Consider the following 27837-nt stretch of genomic DNA (forward strand, 5'->3'; position numbering starts at 1 on the left):
GTCCTCGGCTCGGGCGGGGGGCGCGCGAGCCTCGGTCTGGGGGACGCGGGGCGGCCTCGCCGGCGTCGCGCGCTGTGTGAGTGTGTGTGAGAGCGAGTGTGTGAGCGGGGTCGCGCGCGCGCTGGAGAGCGGGCGGCGGCGGCCGGGCGTGAACGTGTGGGAACGAAGAGTGCGGGCGTGGGGGGAGGGGGGAGGGCGAGCCGCCGGGCCGACCCCCGCGAGGGCCGTGAGAAAGTGGGCGAGCGGGCGTGGACGCGCGGCCTGGCTGCGGGAGCCGGCGGCGAGGAGAAAGGAGGCGGCTCCCCGGCATCCCGCCCCCTCCCCCTCCTCAGCGGACTTCCCGCGGCCCGCGCTTGCTTCGAGGCGGCGGCCCGCCGGGCGGGCGAGGGAGGAGCCGGCGGCCAGGTGAGCGGCAGGCCGCGGGAGGCGACAGCGGGGCCGGGGGCGGAGGCGGGGGCGCGCCCTCGAGCCGGGAGCTTCGGCCGCGGACCCGGAGCGGGCGGGCGCGGCGCGGGGGGCGGGCTGGCGGGCGCCGGAGGCCGGTGGTCGCTGGGTACCCGAGTCGGCGGGGGAGCGAGGCGGAAGCTGGGAGTCGCCTGCGTGCGGGAGGGGGGCGTGAGGTGGCGATCGCGCCGTGAAATCCGCTTGGTTTCCCGTGTCGCCGAGGGGGTGTGGTAAGCCTGGGAATGCCGCTTGGAGTAAGAGCTACGGGCTGCTCGCAGTCGGCAGGGGTGTGGTTGCCGCCGCGGTCCCCGATTTCCTTCGAAGAATTTGTGACCGAGGCAGGCGGAGGCTGTGAACCTCACCCTGATGTTACTATGTTTCTCCCAATGTGTAAAATTTAGAGGAGCGATCGGCTCTTTCCATTTTTTTTTGTCTTTAACAGCGGTCTGAACAATAAGAGTGACTAAGTAATTGAAGGCTTGACTGTAGTAGAAATAGCTCCTCCCCCCAAAAAATTCCTGGTAGAGGACAACTTCAGTCTTAATTTAATGTTTCTCATCCCAGGTTTGTAGTCGCTGTATTCTGTCCGGTTTGTGTTCATGAACAGAGAATGGGGTGCTAATTCTGTTTTATCAATGGGGTTTTTATACTAACCAAGCTGTGTGTAACTCGAATGTAAATTTTTTTCAGTGTAATTTTATTTTCCCCAAAATTGCCTACAGTTTTCCCAACGTTTCTGAAGTTGGGTTAAATTTCCAAATCTGTGTGGAAAGTCTTACCAGTTTACTAGGGAAGGTTTTCTTTCTCTTTTTGCTGTTGGCTTTTTTTCTTTTCTAGACATTCTTAATAATTAAGTGTAACCATGAAGGTTTAAATGCCACTTAACGTCTATTCCTTTCCACAATGGGTAGCTTGAAGGTTATGTCTTCTGCTTTCAGATGATCTCTTGAGCAGTTAATTGACAATACTTTTTGAGATATTTGGGATCAAACAAGGGGATATCAGACACGGAGATTAACCCTTTACTTTTTTAAAGAAACCGTTGTTCTCTCCTAGTAGTCTCTACGTTATTTTGTCAGGTGGTTTGAAGTGGCCTGTTTAGTCGCTGTCAGTACGCCTTCTTTTGTGTGTGTTGTCGTTGTAATTGTTAGTTTGGACCCCCCCAACCCGGGTCCCCGTTTTCTTCCGTCGTCGTAGGTAGCCCCTTTAGGTGCTGGAGTCCATGTGCTTTGTCTGACAGCTAAGGTAAAGAGCAAGTCCTCCACTCAGCCAAGATGCCGCCGCATCAGATAGCGAGCACAGGACCTAGCCTTAATTTAGCCGTTGCCCACCAGCTGCCATCTGGCTTCTGTTAGTTTAGGCTGGACAGTTTTATGGAAAGCCATTTTTGAGTCCCTGTTGAATCCTCTCGCTTCAGTAGTTGCATGGGGGTTAGGGGAAGAATGACAATAAGAAGTTATCCCCTCCCAGGGTTTCTCCACCCAGAAGCAGGAGTAGCTTTTACTCGTGGGAAGCAGGCATAGCAACACAAGCCGAAGAAAAAGTGGGTGGAGGAAAAACCATGACTAAGTGTGAAGAGTTAGATAAAGCAAATATAAGGGGAATGAGTTTTCTTGTAAGTTGTAATTGTTTTGGGAGCTCTGTAGTAATGTGAACTTCTGGGGAGCATTATGGCAAGTGAGTTTACAGAGGATTCTGTAAGTGGGATTAAGTCATAAACATTAAAAAACTTTGGAGGAGAGCAGGGTGGTAGTGGCACACGCCTTTAATCCCAACACTTGGAAGTTAGGTGGGTGAATCTCTTGAGTTCAAGCCAGCCTGGTCTACAAGAGCTAGTTCTAGGACCCTCTAGGGATGTTACACAGAGAAATCCTGTCTCAAAACAATACAACAACAACCACCAAAAAACAAAACAGAAACAAACTTTAGAAATTACAATCATGCTATTTAAAAATCTGAGGGAGAAAACATTAGCTGTGTTGACATGAGTTGTTCTAAGAGAAGCTGAGGAAGATGAGGTGAAGATGTTAGAGAAACTGTCTTTCCTTCCTTGGAATGTTCTTGTCATTTTAAGATTGTTGAAGTAATATGGAACCTCTAAAAGTATCTGCACGTAAGTATTTTAGATCCATGTGCCATATGTGTCAGTACAGTTGAGATTTATAGAAAGGACTTTCTGGCTTCATGGGAACGAATGCCAGGCTGTTATTTTTAACATTTTCCAGTGTTTTCCTTCTCAGTTGGCTTAGACACAAGCTACAAGCGAGTCTCCCGTTTCCTAGAACCTTAGAAGAATGCATGGAACCCTACGTACTCCCCCCCTTTACTAAAATTGTTTTTGTTCTTTCAACTTGAACTGTTAGTTAGGACTGTTTCAGAATCAGATCTATGATCATGGATCGTGGCAACAGGCTATTTAAAGATTTTTTTTTTTTTTTGAGACAGGGCATCACTATACAGCTCTGGCCTGAACTCATTATGTGAACCAGGCTGTGCTCGAATTCTGCCTTGACAGGTGCTGCCATAAAGGATATGTGTCACCGTGGCAGCTACATTAGGCTTTTTTTCTTCCCCAGAGCTGAGGATTGTAACTTGGGCTTTGTGTATGCCAGCCACTGTTGCCCCTCCCACCCCATTAAGATATTGGAAAAATAATCTATGAACATTGGCACTATGGTTTGTTATTGTTAACATGACCAAAAATACCTGACGTGAAGTAATTTAAAGGAAGGATTTAATTTGGTTTATAGTTCTAAATAAGTGGTTTTCTGTGGCTATTTTGTGGTTTTTTGTTGTTGTTGTTGTTTGCTTTATTTTTTCCGAGACAAAGTAGCTTTGGTGCCTGTCCTGGCTTGCCTTGTAGATCAGACCTTGTAGACCTTGTAGACCTTTAGACCTGTCCTTGCAGCCTTGTAGCCCAGGCTGGCCTTGAATTCCCAGAGATTCGCTTGCCTCTGCCTCCCAAGTGCTGGCATTAAAGGCGTGCGCCACCACCGCCCAGCTTTCATATTTAGTCTTTAGACCAGTCTGATCTCAAACTCAGATCTGCCTGCCTCTGCCATCACCACCTGATTGATCATAGTATTTTTTGATCTTCCAGTTCAATGAGTAATGTCTATAGAATATCAAATTCTCACAAGTTATATATACCAACTGAAAAAAAAGCCTTAGGTGTTTATTTGCCTGATTAAATTTACTATCCTTTTGTAGTGATAATTTTATTTGTATAAGTAAATAAAGCTTGCCTGAAGATTAGAGAGTAAAAAATAGTTGCCCTAGTCAGCCTTATAATAAGGTGTCGTGGCACACCTTTAATCCCAGTAGCCTCCCTAGTTTGCTGTAGAAACCGGGTCATAGTGGTGCACGCTCAGTCTCATTCTGAGAATTCCTGGGAGCGGTATCACCACTTTGGACTGAGGTAGAGGTAAGAGCCAGTGGCTGGTTGTTTTGCTGTCCTGGCCTTCAGGTTAAGCCCCAGTATCTGTCTCTGGGTTTTTATTAATTGTGCTACACCCTTTTCTCCCACAAAATGTCAGTATGTCATGAGTTGTGACAAAAAATTGAAAGCTACTCATCAACTAAATGCTTCCTACTGTCTTCTGTACCTTTCACCTTTCTATTGCTACTAGCTACCTTCATGCTCTTAGCACTAGCCAGAAAGTCTGAAACAAAAAAAGGTATTGTTTCCTCCTCTTCTTCTCTAGGTAGTACTCTCCCCCACCCTCTTTCCTTTCTCAAACTCCTCACTTAAGCTTTAAAAAGACAAGGAATTGCTCTGTGGTGAAAGACCACTTGTTTTATATTGCTGTCCTTCCATTTTGGTAGCATTTGAGTTTTTTGTACTTTGTCAAAAACTCCATTTTGGAGCCAGGCAGTGGTGGCGCATGCCTTTAATTCCAGCACTTGGGAGGCAGAGGCAGGGGGATCTTTGTGAGTTCAAGGCCAGCCTGTTCTACAGAATGAGTTACAGGACAGCCAGGGCTACACAGAGAAACCCTGTCTCGAATAAAAAACAAAAAACAAAAAAACCTACAAAACAAAACTGCATTTTGGAAGCCTTAAGTAAATTTCCTCCAATAGTGTTGGTAATTCTTTCCTAGATGTTTTTGAGCGCTCAGTTGTTAGCTTACTCCATTGACATACAATTTAGTCATCCTGTTGGGCTCCAATAAATGAGTAGTTTCACATTCCTTTATCAAAGCACAGTAATGTCTGGGAAGGAAATTTGGGGAGGACCTTTGAGCTACACTGTGTTTGTACCTTAGGAACTTGGTCCCGTTTTTTTCTAAAGATAAAAACCCTGTTTTTTCAAGGCAGGGTTTCTCTGTGTCACAGCCTTAGCTGTCCTGGAATTGCTTTGTAGACCAGGCTGTCCTTGAACTCACAGAGATCAACCTGTCTTTGCCTCCCGAGTGCTGGGATTAAAGGTGTGTTGTCATCACCTGGCCTTTAGAAATCTTTTATAGTTTGCTATAGATGATGGATCAAACTGGAAATTTAGTATTGAAAGCTACATACTTACTGTAAAAGGTAATGTTTTTCTGATTATAGAGTTAGAAGTGTGTAAAAACTTGCAGTTCACTTAGAGTTTATTTCATTTTGTCTAAATTTCTTGTATTACAATAAACACTACCATTTTCACTTTATAAGTTCATTTTGTTTAATGGCTCTAAGGACATCATTGTACATCATCACCATCTATTTTCAGGATCTTGCTTACAGAACTAACCTATCCATTTGATGGCAGTTCCTTGTAATGTAGCCCCTTGATAATTATTCTACATTTTTTTTTGTTTTGTTTTATGAGACAGGGTTTCTCTAGCTTTGAAGCTTGTCCTGGAACTAGCTCTTGTAGACCACACTTACCTCAAACTCACAGAGATCCACCTGCCTCTGCCTCAGTGTTGCGATTAAAGTTGTGCCCTCCACTTCCTGGTTTACCATTCTATATTCTGTCTTATGATTTCAACCAGTGTGGGTACCTCATACAAGTAAAACCATGCCTTGTTCTGTAAATGTCATATTTGATTTAACATAATCTCCTTAGTGTTATTGTAGTTGTAACCTTTATCAAAGTTTCATTTTTATAAAGATTTATTTTTATTCTTTGTGTATTATTTTCCTGCATGTGTATGTGGTTCCCAGTGGAGGCCAGAAGAGGATGCCAGATCACTTGGAACTGGACTAAGAGCAGTGGGAGCTTTTTTGGTTTTTCAAGACAGGGTTTCTCTGTAACTTTGAAGCCTGTCCTGGAACTCACTCTGTAGACCATACTGGGCCTCCAACTCACAGAGATCCACCTGCCTCTGCCTCCCAAATGCTGGGATTAAAGGCGTGCGCCACCACCACCTGGCAAGTACAAATTTTTAATCCAGTTGATTGCATGAGGCTTTTCCACATTTTGGAAGATAATCTTTTATTTAAATCAATAGATTATAGCTGTTAATCACTTACACAAAATACCTTGAACAAAGACCAGAATATGGTCAGACAAATGGACATTATAGCCTCGCCAAGCTTTTTTAAAAATTGTAATGATCACAATGGGGGGTGGGTGAGTGCAGAATATAGGTGCTAAAGCGGGTATATAATATAAGAAATTAAAAGCTCAATGAAGCAAGAGGATGGCATTTAGTTAGGGAAGCCAAATAACTTTATTTCAGTTGGACTTGAAATTGAGTCATGAGTTCATAATTGGAATGAGATACTTAGGTCTGTGTTTCGGTAACTGCCAGAATCTGGATGAAAATGACGTTTTAGTTAGTAGAAATGGGTTTAGAATGGAAACCTGAGATTTATGGACAGGGGAACTGCCAGAGACAAAAACTCTTGAAGGAGTGCCTAAAACCCAACAGATCTCTACAAACCAATCTAGCTCCCATTTCTCACACTGAAGTAGATGGCATCACTTGAACAAGGCTGTAGCCATTTCTGGATTGTTTAAATAATCTTAGAATTTTATTGTATATTACAGTAAAGTGATATACAAATTCTGTTCCATAGTAATGTACAGCCATCCCTTTGTATCCATCTGTGTATTGAAAATATTTGAATAAAAAGTCTGCATTGAACATGTTTGACATGTTCAAGCATTTGGATATATATTTGGTCCCTAATTGATGGTATTGATGGGGTATGAGTGTGGCCTTGCTGAAGGAAATATGTCACTGGGACAGGGTTTTGGGAGCATCAGAGCCTTACTTTGTTATTCCCAGGTTGCTCTCTCTGCTTTCAGCTTGCCAGTCCAGATGCCAGTTGCCGCTTCTCCACTATGATAGATTCTTTTTTTTAATATTTATTTATTATGTATACAATATTCTGTCTGTGTGTTTATGCCTACAGGCCAGAAGAGGGCACCAGACCCCATTACAGGTGGTTGTGAGCCACCATGTGGTTGCTGGGAATTGAACTCAGGACCTTTGGAAGAGCAGGCAATGCTCTTTAACCTCTGAGCCATCTCTCCAGCCCTATGATGGACTCTCACCTCTCTGTAATCCTAAACCCAAATATACTTTCTTCTAAAACTGCCTCAGCCATGGCATTTTATCACAACAATAGAAAAGGAACCAATACACATACAGAAATAAGATATGAGAATGTCGCTTGGTTATATTATGCATAGTATTCTGCTTGCATGTGTGCCTGAAGGCCAGAAGAAGGCACCAGATCTCATTTTAGATGTTTGTGAGCCACCATGTGGTTGCTGGGAATTGAATTCAGGACCTGGAAGAGCAGCCAGTGCTCTTAAATTTATTTATTTATTTTTTATGTGTTTGTGCACCTTATGTGTGTCTGGTACCTGCAGAGGTCAGAAGAAGACATCAGAAACGTGGGGACTAGAGTTACAGATGATTGTGAGCCTACATGTGTGGGTTCTGGGAATAGAACCTGGGTCCTCAGAACAAGTGCTTTTAACCATAAAGAGTTAACTCTCCAACTCAAGGAGTAAATGGGTTTTTTGCTTGTAGAAGTGTTTTAATATCTTTAGAGAGTACATTATGGCTTCGTTCCCTCTTTTCCCTCCTTCAACCTCCTTTCTAAGGGTTTTGCTAGTGCTACTATTCCCTGTCCCCTAACTTTTTATTCCTTTGCTTTTTCCCTTGAGACCACACAGCTGTGGGAGACGGAAGGGGAATGTGGTATCCTTGATTTACTTATTTATTTTTTGTGATGTTTTAAAAACTGTCTTATTCCGTATTGGGTAATTATAGCTCATTGTGTTCATTAGGCTCAAGGATTTTAACTCTTGAGTTTTGAGAACATCTGTTTATTAAGGGAATTAAATGATAAGAATTAGAATGCTAAGCTTTAGATCCTAGAAAGTTTTAGTTGAAATTATCTGAAAGGTAGAAAGAGTACTTTTACCTTTACTGTAGTCTGAGAATTAAAATTTTGAGGAAATAAAGGCATACTTTAAAAACAAAAACCCTCAAAACCCCCAAAACTAGAGCTAGGTATGATATTTGCCTGTATTCCCAGCCCTGGGGGTTGGAGTTGGGACAGGAGTAGGGGTGGGTTGAGGTCATCTGTAACTGCCTTCTAAGTCTCCATAGGGACCAGACATGGGTTTGGTGTACATAAACATGCAGGCAAACACTCACGCACACTAAAATTAAATTGAAACCAGAGTTTATAACTTGGTATTTATACATTATTTTCCTTGATACTTTACAAGAAAATTTAAAAGGTGATAAGAATTAGTTGACCTGAGTTTACACTATCAGAAGGAATGAGTAGACGGTGGTAGTGCACACTGTGGTGGCGTAGACTTGATGGTGCACACTTGTCTTTATAGTATTGTGGAGATGGAAAGATTGCTACCTGGAAGCTAATCAGTGAGATTCTGTTAAAATGAGGATTGATGTGGGATTTCCCTCTGTGTGCTGTGATTACCATTAATGAATAAAGAAACTGCTTTGGACCTATAGCAGGGCAGAACTTAGGTAGGCAGGGAAGATGGAACTGAATGCTGGGAGGCCGAGACCTTTGAGGAAATGGTTGCTGTAGGCGATTTAGGCATAAGTGGGTGTGTCAGGTTGGTAGGTGTGGCAAACCAAAGTACTGAGAATGTGTACTGTGTCCCTTTTAGCTGGTATCTGGGAGATCAGAAAGTTGCTGATGTACCATGCCTTCTTCCAAGCTGGACCTTTGTTCTGGGTTGGTTTCCATGACACTGGGCATGACACTTAACCGTCATACCTCAGTATCAGTGACTTCTCCTAACCAAGAATATTTACTGAACAATTGCAGGCTTCTTTTCTTGCGTTTTGAACAGTACAGGCATTTATGTGCATTTGTACTGTATTTGATCTAGAGGTGATGTAAAGTATACAAGAGAATAGATGCAGGCATACAGAATACTTCACACTTTACTACAAGGGTTTTGAGCATCTGTGGATGTGATCAGGAAGTGAGGACTATGGCTGGGATTGGGATCTAGAGGTAGCCTTCTCTTTTTTTTTTTCCAAATTTATTTTTTTAAATTTATTTATTTATTAAGGATTTCTGTCTCCTCCCCGCAACCGCCTCCCATTTCCCTCCCCCTCCCCCGATAAAGTCCCCCTCCCTCATCTGCTCGAAGAAGAGCACTCAGGGTTCCCTGACCTGTGGGAAGCCCAAGGACCGCCCACCTCTATCCAGGTCTAGTAAGGTGAGCATCCAAACTGCCTAGGCTCCCACAAAGGCAGTAAGTGCAGTAGGATCAAAAACCCACTGCGATTGTTCTTGAGTTCTCAGTAGTCCTCATTGTCCGCTATGTTCAGCTAGTTCGGATTTATCCCATGCTTTTTCAGACCTGGGCCAGCTGGCCTTGGTGAGTTCCCGATAGAACATCCCCATTGTCTCAGTGTGTGGGTGCACCCCTCGCGGTCGTGAGTTCCTTGCTCGTGCTCCATCTCCTTCTGCTCCTGATTTGGACCTTGAGATTTCTGTCCGGTGCTCCAATGTGGGTCTCTGTCTCTGTCTCCTTTCATCGCCTGATGAAGGTTAATATTCATGAGGATGCCTATGTGTTTGTCTTTGGATTCACCTTCTTATTTAGCTTCTCTAGGAACATGCATTATAAGCTCAATGTCCTTTATTTATGGCTAGAAACCAAATATGAGTGAGTACATCCCATGTTCCTCTTTTTGGGTCTGGCTTACCTCACTCAGGATAGTGTTTTCTATTTCCATCCATTTGTATGCAAAATTCAAGAAGTCCTTGTTTTTTACTGCTGAGTAATACTCTAATATGTATATATTCCATACTTTCTTCATCCATTCTTCCGTTGAAGGGCATCTAGGTTGTTTCCAGGTTCTGGCTATTACAAACAATGGAGGTAGCCTTCTCTTAAGGGGCAGCGCTTCTCAAAGTTTATTTGGGTTTTGTCAAATTTGGGAGTGTTGGGGGTGAGATAGGGTCTCACTTTGTAGCCCCGGGTAGCCTAGAATTCACTGTGTAGCCCAGATTAGCCTCAAACTCCCAGAGATCTACTTGACGTAAAAAAGACCTTGTAAACATTCCCTGCTTTATTATCAAATTGTGTTTGAGCAGTAAACTATTTGCTTTTCACAGAAAGACACTTTTCAACTGTTTGACTCATAATTCAGACTGAGAAGTAGCACTCCGGGAAAGGCATTCTCTTTTTTGCATTCTTAGTAAAATATGTTTGTTTCAAATGTTTATTTAAAGAAGGGATACAAACACAGAGTAAATGTGCTGTCCTTGAAACAGTGGCACACAGTGATGGACAATACAGCACTTGTTTGCATTATGTAGAAACCTTTTTGTTCATTCTTTTTTTAATTTTTATTAAAATCTCTATTAAAATTACTCCTAAAATGCTACTGTTTGCTTGTGTAGTAATATATATTTTATTATCTACATAACAATAAAGCAACAGAAATTTTAAATATGCAGATAAAATAAACTTAGTGAGTTATCTATAGATGGGGAAGCAGGATAAATATTGTCGATGGCTTTTTGTTTTGTCTTTGATGAAGAAAAATTTATTTTTACTTTTTGTGCATTGGTGTTCAGTCTGCATGTATGTCTGTGTGAGGGTGTTAGATCTTGGAGTTATAGACAGTTGTGAGCTGCCATTTTGGGGCTGGGAATTGAATCCTGGTCCTGGAAGAGCTGCCAGTGCCCTTAACCACTGAGCCATCTCTCCAGCCCCAAATATTGTCAATGATTTTTAACACCTATTTTATACCAGGAAGGGAAATTGATTTTATATTAAATTTTTAAGGATTATTATGCATATGAGTATTTTGCTTACATGTACATATTTGTGCCATGTGCATGCCTGTTGCCCACATGTGACACCAGGTCATAAGAGTGTCGATGGAACAGGAATTGAGGATGGTTGTGAGCCAGCATGTGGATGCTGGGATTGACCTCAGGGTATCTACAGTAACAAGTGTTAACTGTTGAGCCATCTTTACTGCCCCCAAGAATTGGAATTTTAACAGAAGGATGAAACAGTGAAAATAGAAATAAGCAATCCTATTAAGTATATTCCTGGACAGAATAGAATATTAATATAGGGAAATTGTAATGGAAATACGCTGTGTGACCTGTTGTACTGCCAGCTTCCTCAGAGGAAGATGGAGAGATCTTTTTCGAGGATGTTTGTATTTTAAGTGGTATACCAGTGAGGAGAAGACATAGTATTTCTCCTTTGTTTTTGATTTAAATAGGGTTACTGAGGCTGGCCTTAAATTCTCTGTGCAGCTAAAGATTGAGCCGATCCTCCTGTGTCTGCCCCTCCTCCTACTTCCCCAAGTACTCAGGGTGGCTGGAAGTATTTCTCTCTTGTTTGTTTCATTAGCATAAAACTACATTTATTTGAAATCATGAAATCTATATTCATCAATTTCATGTGTATTTTCTTTTCCATCTAGATAAAAGTTGACATTCAAATAATCCAGAAAAGGAACAGCAAGTAGATCGAGATGTGTAGCTCCGTGACTGCCAAGCTGTGGTTTTTGACAGATCGACGGATCAGAGAAGACTATCCACAGAAAGAGATCTTACGGGCTCTGAAGGCCAAATGTTGTGAGGAGGAACTGGACTTCAGGGCTGTAGTGATGGACGAGGTGGTGCTGACAGTTGAGCAAGGAAATCTGGGTAAGACTATATATAAATGCTCTTTTAGACTTTGCTTAGAATGTGGTAAGTTTAAATTTCTGCTATAACGAGAAGTGAAAAGTGCCATCACTCACAGAGACATAGGAGCACTAGTATTTCCTAAATTGTATTATGTAGAAATCTTAAATGATGTTGTAGTTTTTATATGTCTTTAATTCCTGTCTTATTTTTTTCCCCTTGAGACAGGGATTCTCTGTGTAGCCCTTGCTGTCCTGAAACTCGCTCTGTAGATCAGATTTGCCTAGAGCTCAGATTGACACCTGCATCTGCCTCCATAGTATTGGGATTAAAGGAGTGTGCCACCACTGTCCAGTTGAGAAGAAACTGTGCCTTTAAAAAAACTATTTTTTTAACTTATCCACAAACTTTAAATCCCTTTAAGTACTGGTAAGAAAATTTGTAATTAACCAGTGGGAATTCTGTTGATTAATTAGTTTCCATGTGATTCTTATTTTCATTTTTCTTACATAATATCTACAGCATTGATTGGAATAACTTGTTATTTAAAAAAAGAAAACCAGCAGTGTGCACACCTTTAATCCCAGCACTCAGGAGGCAGAGGAAGGCATATCTCATGAGTTCCAGGCCAGCCTAGTCTTCAAAGAGAGTTCCAGGACCTGTTACACAGAGAAACACTGTATCAAAAACAAACAAACAAACAAAAAAAAAAGAATTTGATTCAACTGGTGATAGATGTATTTCTAATATTTTGCATGTGTTCAGAAAATAGCCTGGACATGTGGTTGATTAGAGGTGAGGCCAGAATGAGCTGCAGAGTAAGAAAGAACCTGTCTCTACAAACAAAAATAAATAAATATTAAACAAAAATAAGAAAACCAGGTGGTAGCCTTCGGTGTTATAACCTTTAAAAAATGTCTGCTAAGTAACCAAAATTTGGGAGGTAGACTTGAACATCACTCTGGTTGTTGGCTTCACGGGACCTAGAATTTAATTTCCCAGGATACATGCTTCTGTGCATTCCTGTGAGGCTTCTTCTTAACTAGGTTAGTTCATCTGTTAAAACCCACATGAACTGTCTTTTTTTTTTTAATGCATGAGTATTCTGCATGCATACCTGCAGGCCAGAAAAGGGCATCAGATCCCATTATAGATGGTTATGAGCCACCATGTAGGTGCTGGGAATTGAACTCAGATCCTAAGGTCCTCTGGAAGAGCAGCCAGTGTTCTCAACCATTGAGCTATCTCTCCAGTCCCCATTTTTTATATTTATTTTGTGGGTATTTTGTCTGCATGTATGTATATGTGCCTTGTGTATGCCTGGTGTCTGTGGAGGTCAGAGGAGTGCTTTGGATCCTATGTTGATGCTGGAAATTGAACCCTGGTCCTCTAGAGGAGAAACAAGTATTCTTAACTGCTGAACAACTCTTCAGCCTTGTATCTATATTAAATGCCATCCTCTTGTAGGAAGGTGAAGAAACAGCATTCAAGAACTCTTTTCTCTTTTTTATTTCCTTTGGAACATTTTCCTCAGTATATTAATTACAAAGCAACAAAAGAAAACTACTGTTACACTAAAGTGGAGTTGATTGGCTGAACCTGCCTGTGGGTTTCTGTCCTTGGGCTGTCAGTTTTATATTTTCCCTGCTTATCTCTTAGTTTTACTGACTGGTTTTACTTCAGGATCCCTGATTCATCTCAAAGGCACCCTGTTTGATAACAAGGCTCCTTGGTTTTGGAATTGACGTACTTGAGTCAAACTCTGTGTCAGCTGAGCTGCCAGTAGGAAGGGGAGTGAAAACAGCCCTTTTCAAACAAGTGGTAGATTTCTGCTCTGCATGCTTATGGTGCAGGCTCTTGTAGACCAGGCTGCCTCAGTTCTGCATGCTTTTGATGCGGGCTCTTGTAGACCAGGCTACCCCAATTCTGCATGATTAAAATGTGGAGTATTGTAGATTAGACTGCCCTCAAACATCTGATCCTCATTTCCACCCCTCAGTGTTGAGATTAATGGCATGGTGTACTACATGTGACCCTCCTAGATGTGATTTATATGGTATTAATATTTCTGTTTTTATGAGCTTTTTGCTCTGAAATGGCACCTGACACTAATTTGAGAAAAAGTCGTAGTTATTATTTAAAATACTGTGTTTATTTTTCAGTTACATGTGATTTGTGCTATTTATGAATTACAATTCTTGTTGCCTATAGTTTTGGATAATCTCTTTTAGAAAAAGAAAATTTCTTTTTTGGATAATTGGCATGATTATCAAGTTCTGAGATTCATTTCTCTACCAAGTCCATTAGAGTGAAATTTCTACCAAAGGCCTTTTTTAATTTGTGTTTTCAGGATGTACCACTTTTTATTTGTTTCTGTCTGTTCCTGCATGCTCTCTGCTTTTTCCATAGAAAGTCTTATACTGCCATAGCTATTTCATTCTTGCCTAGGCTGACTTGGAACTCTTATATAGCTTAGATCGGCCTAAAAGTTGTGGTGATTCTCCTGTCTTAGCCCCCCTTTCATGTGCTGGGGTCACAGGTGTGAGCCTCTCTGTGCAACTTCCTAGTGTTTTACAATCTGATACTTTGGCATCTGTCTCTGAGTCTTCAAACTATTTCTTACCCTTCTGTTGGCATACTAAAATACTCCAGCTAAGATCTTCAGCTTACAGAAGTGGGCTTACTTTTAGCCTGCTGTTCAGTCCGGCATTGGAGGCAAGTCAAGGCAGGAACTTCAGATTGCTAATCTTACCCACAGTCTCGGGTAGAGTGAATCCATGGGTGTTCATTTGTTTGCTTGTGCTCAGCTAGGAATTCTGCCTAGGGAATGGTGTTGCCTTTAGTGAGCTGGGTCTTTCTTCCCACAGTGTTAAGATAATTAAGACAGTTCTTCTCCATAGATTTGCCCACAGGCAGTCCCTTATTGAGACTCTCTTACCAGGTAATTCTAGGTTATTAGTATTTGTGAACATGTAGAAATTCACCTTCAGATTTTATGCTTGTCATCTCATTCTTTTGTGGTGAATCTTAAGCCCCTTTTATACAAGGGAGAAGTTAAAAGGTGGAGGTGCGGGTTATAAACAGTGCTCAGTGACCACTTGAAGAGAAGTGTGAAACTCATAAGCTTAGAAAATGTTATTTTATGTTCTTACTTTTTGCTATCAGTCATCTTTATATTCTAATACAAATCACAGTTGCAGCACATGACCTGTTCTTGTTTTTGTTTGTGATTTCTAGCTGTAACTTGCACCCCCAGTATCTTTCTTTTAAACACAGAAATACCACTCAAGGCTTTTGCCCTCACCTTGTTGATGCCACCTCACTGACCACTATCAGAATTTACTACAATAACTAAATACCATAAAATGGAACATAAATTTTTTTCCCACTAGAATGAACTCTTGAAAACAAGGAAAAAAATCTTATTTATTTATACTGAGAATTTGGAGAATTGTAGCATGTAGTAATTACTTAATATTTATAGAATGAAAAGTTGTTCAGGAAGGGATTAATTATGACATCTTAAATTCAACCATTAAAAAGCCCGAGAATAAAAATCTCTAATGTAATTTTAAGTGATGAGAAATTTATGTTAAATAATATACAAAACTGATCTTTTTTTTTTTTTTAAAAAGTATGAGTTTTATATATACTTAGATGACCATGGAGAAAGCTAACAGTACCCAGGATGGGGAGGTGTAAGGTAAAATGTATCCTGATGTTTTATATTTGAGTGTTTTAAGCAACATGTGCTATCTTAAAATCAAAAGATTTTAAGGATAAGGAGTAATTCATATAAAAACCCACCTAGAACACAAAGTGGAAAGAAAACTTACAGAGTACAATGTTGAAATTCCCTCTTCTACCTTTATTTCTACTTTGTCACCCAGGCTCCATCAGAAGTCAGCCCAGTCATTTATCTTTCAGAATATTTTGTATTTATATGTGCAAATAAATTTATTCTCAAGTTTCCCCTTAATACATTATATAAATATATATGTATATTTGTACTTTTCATTTCTGATTGTAAATATATTATGCCATCTTTTTAAATAGCAGTTATATTATTCTGGCATGAATAATTTAGTTAATAAGTCAGTTAGAATTTTTCTCTTTTTAAAGAGAAAAATGTTTATCCCAATCCAATATTAACAACACAGTGCATTTGATTTTGAGATCTAAGCTTTTGTATTTTATTTTTATTTATTTATGCAAGGTTTCTCTGTGTCATCTGGTAGTCCTGGAACTCACTCTGTAGACCAGGCTGCCCTCAAACTCAGACTGACCTCTGCCTCCCAAGTGCTAGGATTAAAGGTATCACCACCGCCTGGCTTGCTTTGGTATTTTATTGTTCCTTTATATTATTACTTTTTTGCATTTAAAAATACTATTTAAATATAAGATTATAATATAATTACATTATTCCTTCTAATTCCTCCTTCCAAACCCTCATATCTTTCCTTGATCTTTCAGATTTATGCCCTTCATTAATTATTGGCACATGAATATATGTATATATACATGCATATTCCTACATACACAAAATACAACCTGCTCAGTCTATAATGTTACTTACACGTGTTTTTAGTGCTGACCATTGGTATTGGGAAATTAATTAGTGTGTTCTTCCTGGGGAAGACTTTGCCCTGGCTCTCAATTCTTTAGTTGCCTGTAGGTGTTGTTTAGGGTTGAGGCCTCCAGGGCTTTTTCCTGTCCACATTAGCATGTCTGTTGCTATTGTCCTTATTCAGCTCATGTTTAGACAGTCATGTTGGTGAAACTTAATGGGTATAGCTTCTGACATTAATAGGAGACACAATTTCACAGCAAACACCTTGATCTTAACATCTCTCCATCCCCTCTCCTGTGATTGAATATTATTTTTTTAAATTATAAAGAACTTACAAAGAAAAACCAGGATCTCACTCTCTAGTCCTGGCCTTGAACTCCTGGAGATTCTCCTGCTTCAATCTCGTGAGTGATATGATTACAGGATTGAGCCACCATCTCTTTTATTGCATATTTTTCCTGTGGTTTTAGCTTTGCTGTTCTGTTTTTTAGGTCTCCGGATCAATGGAGAGCTCATCTCTGCCTACCCACAGGTGGTGGTAGTGAGAGTTCCGACCCCATGGGTGCAGAGTGATAGTGATATCACTGTTTTGCGCCACCTAGAGAAGATGGGGTGCCGACTGATGAACCGACCTCAAGCTATCCTGAACTGTGTTAATAAATTCTGGACATTTCAAGAGTTAGCTGGCCATGGTGTACCTCTGCCAGACACTTTTTCTTATGGTGAGATCACAAACGAGAATGTATAATGTGTGTGTGTGGGGGGGGTGGTTAGAGATGGCTCAGCAGGAAAGAGTGCTTGCTTCACAAACACGAGACCCTTCCTGAGTTGAGATCTGCACTCATGTAAAGATGGGTATGGCCACATGTCCTATAACCACTGTGCTGTGGGTGGTGGACAGGAAGATCACTGGGGGTTGCTGGTTATCAGCTACACTTTGAGGGAGAGACCCTGTCTCAGGGAATAAGGCCCTTTCTAGTGATAGAGCAAGACGCCTAGCATCCTTCTGATGTATACATATGCTAATGCTGCATCATTAGTCCATATTCAGCTTAGAGAATAAATAACAGATGCTAACTGTGATATTTAAACAAGTATATCTCTGTTCCAATGAAACTTCATTGTAATAGGCCAGAAATTAGCCCACAACCCTTAGGTTTGAGGTAAAAGAAAGCTGTTTGGTATTTCTATTTAATGTCTTGTCTTTGTTACCATTTCATAACTTAATATACTATTTAAGAAAATGATTTATTAAAGAAGATGGGCATTATGCTTTAAAGTAGCACTTAACTGTTCTCTGAGAAAGGATCATTTTAAGTCAGTTTGATGTGATTAATATTAAAGTGAAATTTATACAGCATAATAAAACTTAAAAAGTTTCTAATCCTTTTACTTGATCACTTGCCAATAGCAAACATGTCATAAGAGTAACACTGCTATAAATATTATCTAATTTTCTGCCCTTCCAGTTGGAAAAGCGTTCTTTTCTTTTTTGGTTTTTGTTCTGAACTTGCTATGTAGAACAGGCTTTCCTCAAATCCTCTAGCCTCTGCTTCTCTGGTGCTTAGAATTACAGGATTGTGCCACTACATCCAGCTTTCTACAAATAATGTTCAGTAGAATGCTTAGAAATTTTATGAGGCTTTAAAATGCATTTGTCTTCCTATAAAAGACTGAACCCCATGTGCATGCGTTGATATAATTACTGCCTGCTTTTAGTATTTACACAGGACAAAATTGGTGTGAATCCCTTAAAGATTGGCTTCCTAATGCTCTTGGGGTTTTAACATGGGAAGGAGTAACGGGCTCACTAGCCAGTAAACTGTACCTTCAGTGGTGAGGGATTAAGATTGTATAAGTGAATAATCTTAATCTTAATTTCTGTAAATTGCAAATATTCATATTATACTGATGTCCCCAAGCCTTTTCCTGGCTTAAGTTTCTAACATGTTGATTCTTTTTTAATTATAGACCATTTTTTTCATCTTGCTGCTGCTTTTTTTTTTTCTGAGCAGTGAAAACAGTAAGAAGCAAGTAAGATTAGCCAGGCAGTGGTGGCATGTATCCTTAATCCCAGCATTTGGGAGTCAGAGACAGACAGATCTCAGTTTGAGGACAGTCTGGTCTACATAGCATGTTCCAGGACATTCAGGGCCACACGGAGAAACTCTGTCTCAAATAACCAAAAACAAAGCAAAACCATGCTGGACCTAGTAGTACAGGGCAATAATCCCAGCTGTGTAGGAGGGAGGCAGGGGAAGCACATGCTGAAGCACAGCTTGGACTGCACAGTGAATTCAGGCCAGCTTGGGCACCTTAGTGAAACTCTGTCTAGAGTGAACAATAAAAAGAGGTCTGGAGATACAGCCCAGTGGTCGTCTGTGCATGCTTAGCATGTATGAAACTGTGGGTCAAATTCCTGGTCCTACAAACAGAAGCACACTAAAACAGATGTGTTCATGGAATATTAAGAGGACTCATGTAGCTACAGCCATCTGATTGTCAGCAGAAAGAATGGCCAAGAACATGCATCGCAGAAAACAGACTATTGCATTCTGGGAAATCTAGATAGTTACAAGTAAAAACTACTAAATCCCTATGTCTCACCCTGCAGAAAAATCATTTCTTTTGCGGGGTTGGGGGGTATAGAGTTTATTTAGTGGGTTATGGAGTGAAAAGGAAAGGGGGAAGAAGAGAGAGAGAAGCAGAGAGAGGGAGTGGGGAGGGGGAGAGAAAGCAGAAGTTACCTCTTCAGGAGAGACAAAGCGAGCAGGAAAATCATTTCAGGAATGGTTAGAGTCTTAGTGAGACCTGAAACCATGTAATCACTAGAGGAAAACACATGAAGATAATAGGTGCAGATAATCTCTCTCACATACACGGTATTTTATGTGTGTGGGTGTTTTATCTGAATATATGTCTCTGTACCAGGTGAGTGATACCAGTGGAGATGAGAAATGGGTCCTCTGCAGCTGGAGTTTTGAACAGCTGAGAACTGCCGTGTGGGTGCTGAGAATCGAACTAGGTCATCATGAAGAGTAGCCAGTGCTTTTAATCACTGAGCCATCTCTAGCCCCCAAAGGTGCTGTTTTTAAGGGATGGTCAGTTTGACTTACTAGCCGTCAGTCCTTTTCTTCACCTCCCTTGTCTTGTGCTTAAAGTTGGTACCAGCATACTTAGTCTTGATTTTTTTTTTTTTGGTTTTTCGAGACAGGGTTTCTCTGTGGCTTTGGAGCCTGTCCTGGAACTAGCTCTTGTAGACCAGGCTGGTCTCGAACTCACAGAGATCCGCCTGCCTCTGCCTCCCAAGTGCTGGGACATACTTAGTCTTATATTTATTTTTTTCTCAAACCAGGTGGCCATGAAGACTTTGCTAAAATGATTGATGAAGCAGAAGTCCTGGAGTTTCCAATGGTAGTGAAGAACACACGCGGTCATAGAGGTATGTAATTTGATACGCTACATACTTTTGAAATCGCTTTTAGAAATAACAATTGAAGAACAACTAACAAGTGTTTGGGATCACAAACTTCTGGATTTCTACAAGTTCACTTTGGTGAGATTTCTTTCTGGTTAGAGGTTATGGTAGAGATTTCACATGCATGACTAAATCTCAAGTTAGTGTTTTACTTGAGCGATACATATTCCCTTCATTTTTTAAATATGAACTCATTCGGCACTCTCCAAGGCACAGTGACATTAAAAGCATTTTAAATCTTAAAATATATCTTTCTAGGAAACCTAGTTGGCTGAACTTTAACTCTTCAAGTGTAGATGGAAGTTTCTGTCCTGCCTGGTCCTGCAGCCATTCAGTCCCAAAGAAAAACACAGAGGTTTCTATATAAACTGTTTGGCCTGTTAGCTCAGGATTATTATTAACTAGGGCTTACAATTTAAATTAGCCCATAATTCTTGTCTGTCTTTAATGGTGTACAAGAAACCTGTGAACTTATTTCTTAGCATAAAGATTCATATTATCTTACTAATCATAATTAAATCATTTTGTATTTAGTTACAGCAAAGAATAATCTAAAAAAAATACAAGTATAATTAGTTCTAAAAGAGTATATTGGGACCCATGAATGTATATTTATCACTATCCACAGTTTTATGACTTACATATATTGTATATTTTTATTCTTTTTAAATCCTAGGTAAAGCTGTTTTTTTGGCACGAGATAAACACCATTTAGCTGATCTAAGCCATCTTATTCGGCATGAAGCTCCATATCTATTTCAGAAATACATTAAGGAGTCTCATGGAAAGGATGTACGAGTCATTGTTGTGGGAGGCCGCGTCGTTGGCACCATGTTACGTTGTTCGACAGATGGAAGGATGCAAAGCAATTGTTCTCTAGGTAAAGACAATATAGCGTCTTTGTGTTGGTATGTAGCATGACTGTGCTTTCCACTATAGTCCTACCATCACTGTTAGTTGTCTTTTTATTGAATCAGATTTCACCAATTATGAATTGACTTTATTTTTTGTGATAACAATTTTTTCATTTCTGTTGAATGAAGATTTTCATGCTTGTATGTATATTACTCATGCACAGCCACTTTGCTTTCCTTGCCTGCCTCTTTTTTCTTCCATTGGTTCCCTTGTTACCTTAGTGCCTCTGCACTAAGTGCTTTAAACTACTGAGCCTTGCCATATCTCCAGTGCTAGGATTAAAGGCACATGATCCCACATGTGGCTTCCATTTCCACTATTAACTTGGGTTTTAGTAAACTATCTACAAGTTCTAGAAAGTCTCTCTCTCTCTCTTTTTTTTTGTTATAAAGTGTTTTTATTGTTGGTTTCATTTGGTTTTTTGAGACAAGGTTTTTCTGTGTAGCCCTGGAACTCATTCTATAGACCAGGCTGGGCTTAACTCTCAGAGATTCATCTGTCTCTGCCTTCTGAGTGCTGGGATTAAATGTTTCATCACTACCGCCTGGCATGCTTTCTCTGTCTCTCTCTCTCTGTCTCTGTCTCTCTCTATATATATAAATATGTTTTGACTATGCACCATGTGCCCATAGAGACCTGAAAAGTGCATTGAATCCCCTGGAAATGCAATTGCAGTTGTGAGCTACCATGTGAGTGCTGGGAGTCAAATCTGGGTTATCTATAAGTGCTCCCAACTGCTGAGCCATCTCTCCAATGTCCCCTTCCCATTTCTCTCTTTATTATTTCCTCTTCTCCATCTACTTATTTCCTTCTGGAAGATTTATTTTCTGATTCAATTTCCAGATTTCCTACTTTGTTCTATGATTTCATTTTAAGTTTTTTGTCTGTGCTTTAAAAATATTCTCTATATTTGATTATTTCTGCTTTTGTTTTTTGTTGTTCTGTTTTGAGACAGGGACAGGGTCTTGATGGGTAGCCCAGGCTGGCCTTGAACTCACTGTGTATCTTAGACTGATCCTGAACTCTTCTCCTGCCTTAGCCGCTCAGCTATCTTTTCACCACACCTGCTTCTTTGAACTTTCATAAATGACTGTATGTTGTGGGATATTCTGTAGAAAGTTTTTGTCCCGCCCAGGCCAGCAGCCGTTCAGTCCCAAAGAAACACACAGAGGCTTATATTAATTTTAAACTGTTTGGCCTATTAGCTCAGGCTTATTACTAATTAGCTCTTACGTCTTAAATTAACCCACTTCTATTAATCTATGTATTTCCACATGACCTTGGCATTTCCTCATTTTCTACATGTTTTGTTTTCTCGGTGACTGGCTGGCAGTTGCATCTCTCCCATTGGTCTCAGAATTCTCTTAGTCTAGTTGCCTTGCCTATACTTCCTCCCTGGCTACTGGCCAATTAGCATTTTATTAAACCAATACGAGTAATAAATCTTTACAAAAAAGCATTATCTCACAGCAATGTTTAATCATACTGTGAGCACTGGGTTTGCATTTGTATTAGTAAAATAAAATCAGCTTTGGGGGTCATGAAGAAGAGCTAGTAACTAGTTGACAGCAATCAGAGTCAGGGAATGGAAGATGGAGAGATGCACAGAAATAGTAGGGAGGGACTTTGAGTAGGGTGGTCTTTGGTGTGGGCAGAGTAGAAAGATGCTCTCTTTCTGAGATTCCAGCAAAAAAAGAATTCAGCTAGTTGCTTCTCAACCTCTGAGCTAGCAGGTTTTCACCCCAGCCTCTGACTCTCAGGTCTTACTGATAAATAAAACAGTAGAGGTTTAGTTAAAACTACATTTGGTTGCATCGGCAGGAGGCAGATCCGTTGAGACGTAAAAGTGCCACAATTACTGGCTGAAATAGCAGTGGATTCAGGTTCAGACACTGTGCTGATGGTAAAACAACGGTACTATCCTCATTTCCTTGGTTGAATGTTGAGTTGCTAATCATTTTGTTTCGGTTTCAGAAAATCTTTTTGGCTGGGCAGTAGTGGTGCAAGCCTCTAATCCCAGCTCTCCAGAGACAGGTGGATCTCTGAGTTTGTGGCGAGCCTCATCTGAGAGTTCCAGGACAGTCAGAACTTCACAGGGAAACTTTGTTTTGAAAAACAAAACAAAAAGCCCCACAACTTTTTTTATTGTTGTTGAAGTTGAATTTCTTCAGAGTGTTCTTTCTTCTATTAGTTATTTATCTTGTCATGGGCTTATTCATGTTGTTTTTTGGAGCATTTCTTATTGCTTTAGTCCTCCAGGGCATGGGAAATGCTACTGGTTCCTGGACTCTTCTTATCTTCCTAACCTGTGGGTAGTAAGGACTTAGCTTCATTGGTCTGTCTACTTTGGCCATTATGCATGACATTCCTATGGATGTTCAAAGTCTTGTCTGGCTTCTGTGCTTTCTAGTCTTCTTGAAGCTAGGCTCCAAGTGAAGATGCCATGATGTCTTCTTACTCTCCCTCTGTACTAGCAGAGCTCAAGCCTTACCTATATATTGGATTAGTAATCTGAGAACTCAGAATAGAACCCATAGAGAAAGAATGCCTTATTTGGGTTGCCATATTACCAGTATGCACCACATTTTTTATTCCTATTTTATGGATGTATTAAATTAACTTTTAAGACAGTGTCTCACTATGTAGCCTTGACTAGCCTGGAACTTGCTCTATATACTATACTGCCTCAAACTCACAATTTCACTGGGCTTCTCCCCTTGTTATATATAAAATGAGCTGGTGGACTGGAGAGATGGTTCAGTGGTTATAAGTACTGGCTGTTCTCCCAGAGAACCTGAGTTCATTCCCAGCACCCACATGGCAGCTCATAACTGCCTGTAACTCCAGTTTCAGGGAATCCAACACCTTCATAGAGGCCTACATGAAGGTAAAACATAAGTAAATGGGCATGAAATAAAAATTAAGTAAATTATTTTTTAAAAAAATCAGATGGTCTAATTATATTTATACAACATTTTAACATAATCTTCCATTTGTGGACTCAAATGGTTTAACTGAGGACTTAAAATACTGAAACAGCCAAACAATCCAGAGTTGGTGGTTAGAGCTCAGTGTGTGTTGCTTCCTAAAGGTTCCTGAAAGCAGAACTCTGTAGAAGCTGACACTGCTACATCAGGGGGAATCGAGTAATACTCAGGCCTTCTCCACTTGAGTCCCCTGGGGTCCTTATCCTTTCCCTGGCACTTTCTGGGGGTCGTTTGAATTGAGTTTATGGACAGGGAAGTTGAGCCTACAATGGTTGTATCTGTATTGAACATATACTATTGTTCCTAAGCAGTAACGTTGTAACAACTGTTGCGGGAGGTCCTCCCGCTTCTCCAACCTATAGCTGCTGAGATACCAGCCCATTGGGGCGTGGTCTCTCTCCCTTTATGGGCTGGTATCTCAGCAGCTATAGGTTGGAGAAGCGGGAGGACCTCCCGCAACAAACAACTCTTGAGTGTTTCCATTGTATTAGGTGTCGTACTATAGAGCTGATCTAAAGTATGCAGCAGATTGTAGGCACTAAAACTCTTGAGGGCTTGTGACTGTTTGTAGGTTTTGGTGTCTGGTGGAGATGGGAGGTTCTCAACCCTTTTGATGCTGAGGGACACTGTTTGGTCCATTTACAGGCAGGATACATAGAAAAGTTTAATGTCTAAGACTTCCTCTTGGAAGTTCGTTCTCACTTTTCTTTAATCTATGTTCTGGCATATTTAAAAATTTAATTTAAGCCTGTGGTGGTAGTGGATGCCTATAGTGCTAGCACTCTGGGGACTGAAGCAAGGGATACTGAGTGTGAGGAGGTCTGAACTAAAGAATTATGATTTAGTCTTAATAGGACAAAATGAAACCAGTTTCACACTGCTAGCATGTTTCGTTGTTTCATTAACCATTTAGAAGAGTTGCTCTCTCCTCTTATTTTCCAGGTGGTGTGGGGATGATGTGCTCATTGAGTGAACAAGGGAAGCAGCTCGCTATCCAGGTGTCTAATATCCTGGGGATGGATGTCTGTGGCATTGACCTATTGATGAAAGATGACGGCTCCTTCTGTGTCTGCGAGGCCAATGCAAATGTAGGTTTCATCGCCTTTGATAAGGCTTGTAATCTAGATGTAGCTGGTATCATAGCAGACTATGCTGCCTCCCTTCTGCCCGCTGGCCGGCTCACCCGGCGCATGTCCCTGCTCTCTGTGGTGTCCACGGCCAGTGAGACTAGTGAGCCGGAGCTCGGTCCCCCTGCCAGCACTGCTGTCGACAACATGAGCGCAAGTTCCAGCTCTGTCGATAGTGACCCTGAAAGCACCACCGAGCGAGAGCTGCTCACCAAGCTCCCAGGGGGGCTGTTCAACATGAACCAGCTGCTAGCCAATGAAATCAAACTCCTGGTGGAGTGACTCCACCGGTAAATAATTAACCGACAAAATCCTTGTAAAACTGTCTCCCCTCACCCCATCCCCTTCCCCCTTTAACCAACTTGCAATGCTGTTCATGGAGAATGCTCAGGATGTTGAGAGAAATGTATAGCAAGATTGGTTAGAAGAAGGGAAAATAGATGAGACCTCTATAGGATACTTACCTGACTTACAGATTCTACAGAGAGGAAGAATAGGTGATATGCAGAGAAATGGCAGGCTCTCTTGCTAACCGTCTCAGTTACTAAAACCCTGCTCTTGGGCCATGAGGAACATGAAGGTTTCTTTTTCCATGGTCTCTTGCTTTTGTTTTTATGTAGAATGGTTTTGATTCAAGTACTAGTAGCATGACTTCACACAGTTTCAAGATTTGAAAAGAAGAAACATCTGCTTAAAATACAGAAATGTTTTAGTAACAATCTGAAAATTCTGCCGTTTCTCTGAGCTAGCATTTAAATGCACATAGTTGTTTATGGACTCTTAAGGGACTCTGACCGGGATTTCTTATTTTCATGTTCGTCCTTGTTTTTTCCCCCTTAATTTGGGTGGGAGGGTAATGTGACTATATTCCAATAAAGATTTTTATTAACAAAATTGGCATGTTTGCATGATGAAAAGGAAATGAACAGTATTGCAATGTCTGGTATACAAAGTAACACTCAATGTAGATAAAGTTACACTAGTTAAAGTTTGTGCATTGACTTGTATTTGTTAGTGTTTTAGTCTTTTTTGAAAGATATATGCTCTGTTAATGTTGCATTTTTAATACATGCTGGTAACATCCCTTGCTCTATGACTTCATCTTTAACCATGGCCAAAGTAAACAAAATGCTACTTTTTTGGTTAACGAGACACTGACTCAACATACACATTTAAAAGTCTCCCTGCCCACTTTTCTCTTGATGAGTTGAACATTTAAAGGATAAGTACAGGGACATCATTTCCGGAAGGCAAGTAAATGTCATTAGGTGTAAAACTGAAATGAATTTTTAATGCTATTTATTTGTATTTGCATTTTTCACATTTTAGGAGGGTTTATATATATGTTGCATGCAAGTGTATGTGTTTTTTTTTTGTTATTGTTGTTTACACCAAACAGAAAGAATAGATTCTAGAGAATGGCATGATGGGAAACAGTTTTTCCTTACTTAAAACAAAGAAAACAATTGAATTGCTTTAGACACTGATAGTGTAGAGATACTCCCCTAAAGACAATAGGAAAGTAGATGTTTCTTAGGTTTTGTGTGTGTGTGTGTATGTTTGTTTGTTTTTATTTGTAGACTGGCGTATGTTTTATTCCAAGGCTACACACTTTTCTTAATGTTATGGTTGTGCATTTTCTCTTTATACACTTAAGATTTGGAGGGAGGTAAAGTGGTTGTTTAATTGAGGTTTATTTAACATGTTGAGTCTCAGAGCCCTGTTCTTAAGCCTTCAGTACTGACCACTCTATATTCCTTTTCTGAACTGGTGAAAGCCCCCCAAACTGCATATAATTTGAGCCTTTAAGACAAGGATAAAGCTAATCCAGTGATTGAGTCTGGAAGATGTGTTAAGAAATGGAGATGCTACAGGTTCATCGTACTTTTTAACAAGCAAGCTCCATCTCCCTACAAATTCTCTGCAGCTTCCCCAAGCTTTTCTTGCCTCTCCAGTGCTGTTTCCTTTCAGATGGACCTTGCCATAATTTATTGGACACTACTTAGAGACTTGAAGGTGATAATAAAACATGAGTTTTTTCCAGCTCTAACAGGTTTGATCACGATTAACTGTACAGTTTTCTCCCATTTTAAAAAGGAATGTAATGAAACTTGGTTTATCCCCATAGAATTAAATAATATTAAAATGGAGTGAAAGGTTGATTGTTGAAATAGAATAGTACCTGTATTCTGTGAACTCTAATTTCATCTCAGAAAAGACACATAATGAGTTCTACTTTATCTTAGGATACTCTCATTGCATCTGCACCATGTGATTTGCACAGGGTCATTGGGAGCCATAAGTACCTCTGATTCACTAACAGAATAAAAGTACTTGGTACTTTGCTGAATGATCATATTTTGGAGGGCTCATACTATTTGGTACAGAGAAATATATGAACAGTTTGTGTAATCAGATGCTAAAATAGATTATCTGGTTGCCACATACATTATGATATACATGTAAATCCATGGTGGGATAAAGAAACAGAAAAATTATAGTTAATCTATTTTAAACCAAGCACTATTTGCCAGTTTTCACTGGTAATTCCACTCCCTGTTGATGCAGCCACTGGGCATCATCCATAGTGTCGAAAAATGCAGTTCTTCACCAACCATCCTCTTGGTACCAACATTCACATAGTAGAATGAACACAACAGGTAAAGATAAGAACATATCATTCTGAAGTGATAGTTGATTTATTCTTGTAATTGTTTTCATAACTCTTGTATAATCTTCATCTATGAGATAAAATGTATTTATTAAATCTGTAATGTCAAAAATCTGAATTACTGTAAATTTTTGGTATGTTAAAATTGTAATTGTTGTATTTTTAATAATTCTGTTTTTATGTTATCTATGATGAAATTTGGACTCAATAGGTCTATACATATGAACTATACCATTTAAAATTTCTAATAAGTATTTTTTGTTTTGATACTTATAATTGGTCATTTCTGCTGGCATTTCTCCAGTGGACTTTGAAATCTTTCTTTATGCTACCAATAAGAAACTACCCTGGAACGCTAGAAACAAATCCAAGAGACTTGCTTTCATCAAGCACTTTATCAGACTTTAAGAGAAAGCACTGAAGGCATTGGAAAAGGCCACTGACTACCAATCATCTTTTTCTCAAGAAGGAAAACAATGGAAAAGCAAATCTCAGTGAACCCCCAGCTTGGGGATGGGGGTGTTAGAGACATTGTGAAATCGAATCTTGTGTTA

At 40.2% G+C, this 27837-nt stretch overlaps 1 protein-coding gene across 1 annotated transcript; it reads left to right on the plus strand.

Moving 5' to 3' along the window:
* On the plus strand, positions 1 to 25764 carry Rimklb (ribosomal modification protein rimK like family member B). The gene is made up of 7 exons (XM_075982861.1): positions 1 to 76; positions 333 to 405; positions 11331 to 11556; positions 16597 to 16827; positions 19461 to 19547; positions 20260 to 20463; positions 24428 to 25764. The coding sequence occupies exons 3-7, from the start codon at positions 11382 to 11384 to the stop codon at positions 24892 to 24894; spliced, it is 1164 nt and encodes a 387-aa protein (XP_075838976.1). The 5' UTR covers positions 1 to 76; positions 333 to 405; positions 11331 to 11381; the 3' UTR covers positions 24895 to 25764.
* Positions 25765 to 27837: the final 2073 nt, after the last annotated feature.

This window comes from Microtus pennsylvanicus, chromosome 8, assembly GCF_037038515.1.
Source record: "Microtus pennsylvanicus isolate mMicPen1 chromosome 8, mMicPen1.hap1, whole genome shotgun sequence".
Classification (NCBI taxonomy): domain Eukaryota; kingdom Metazoa; phylum Chordata; class Mammalia; order Rodentia; family Cricetidae; genus Microtus; species Microtus pennsylvanicus.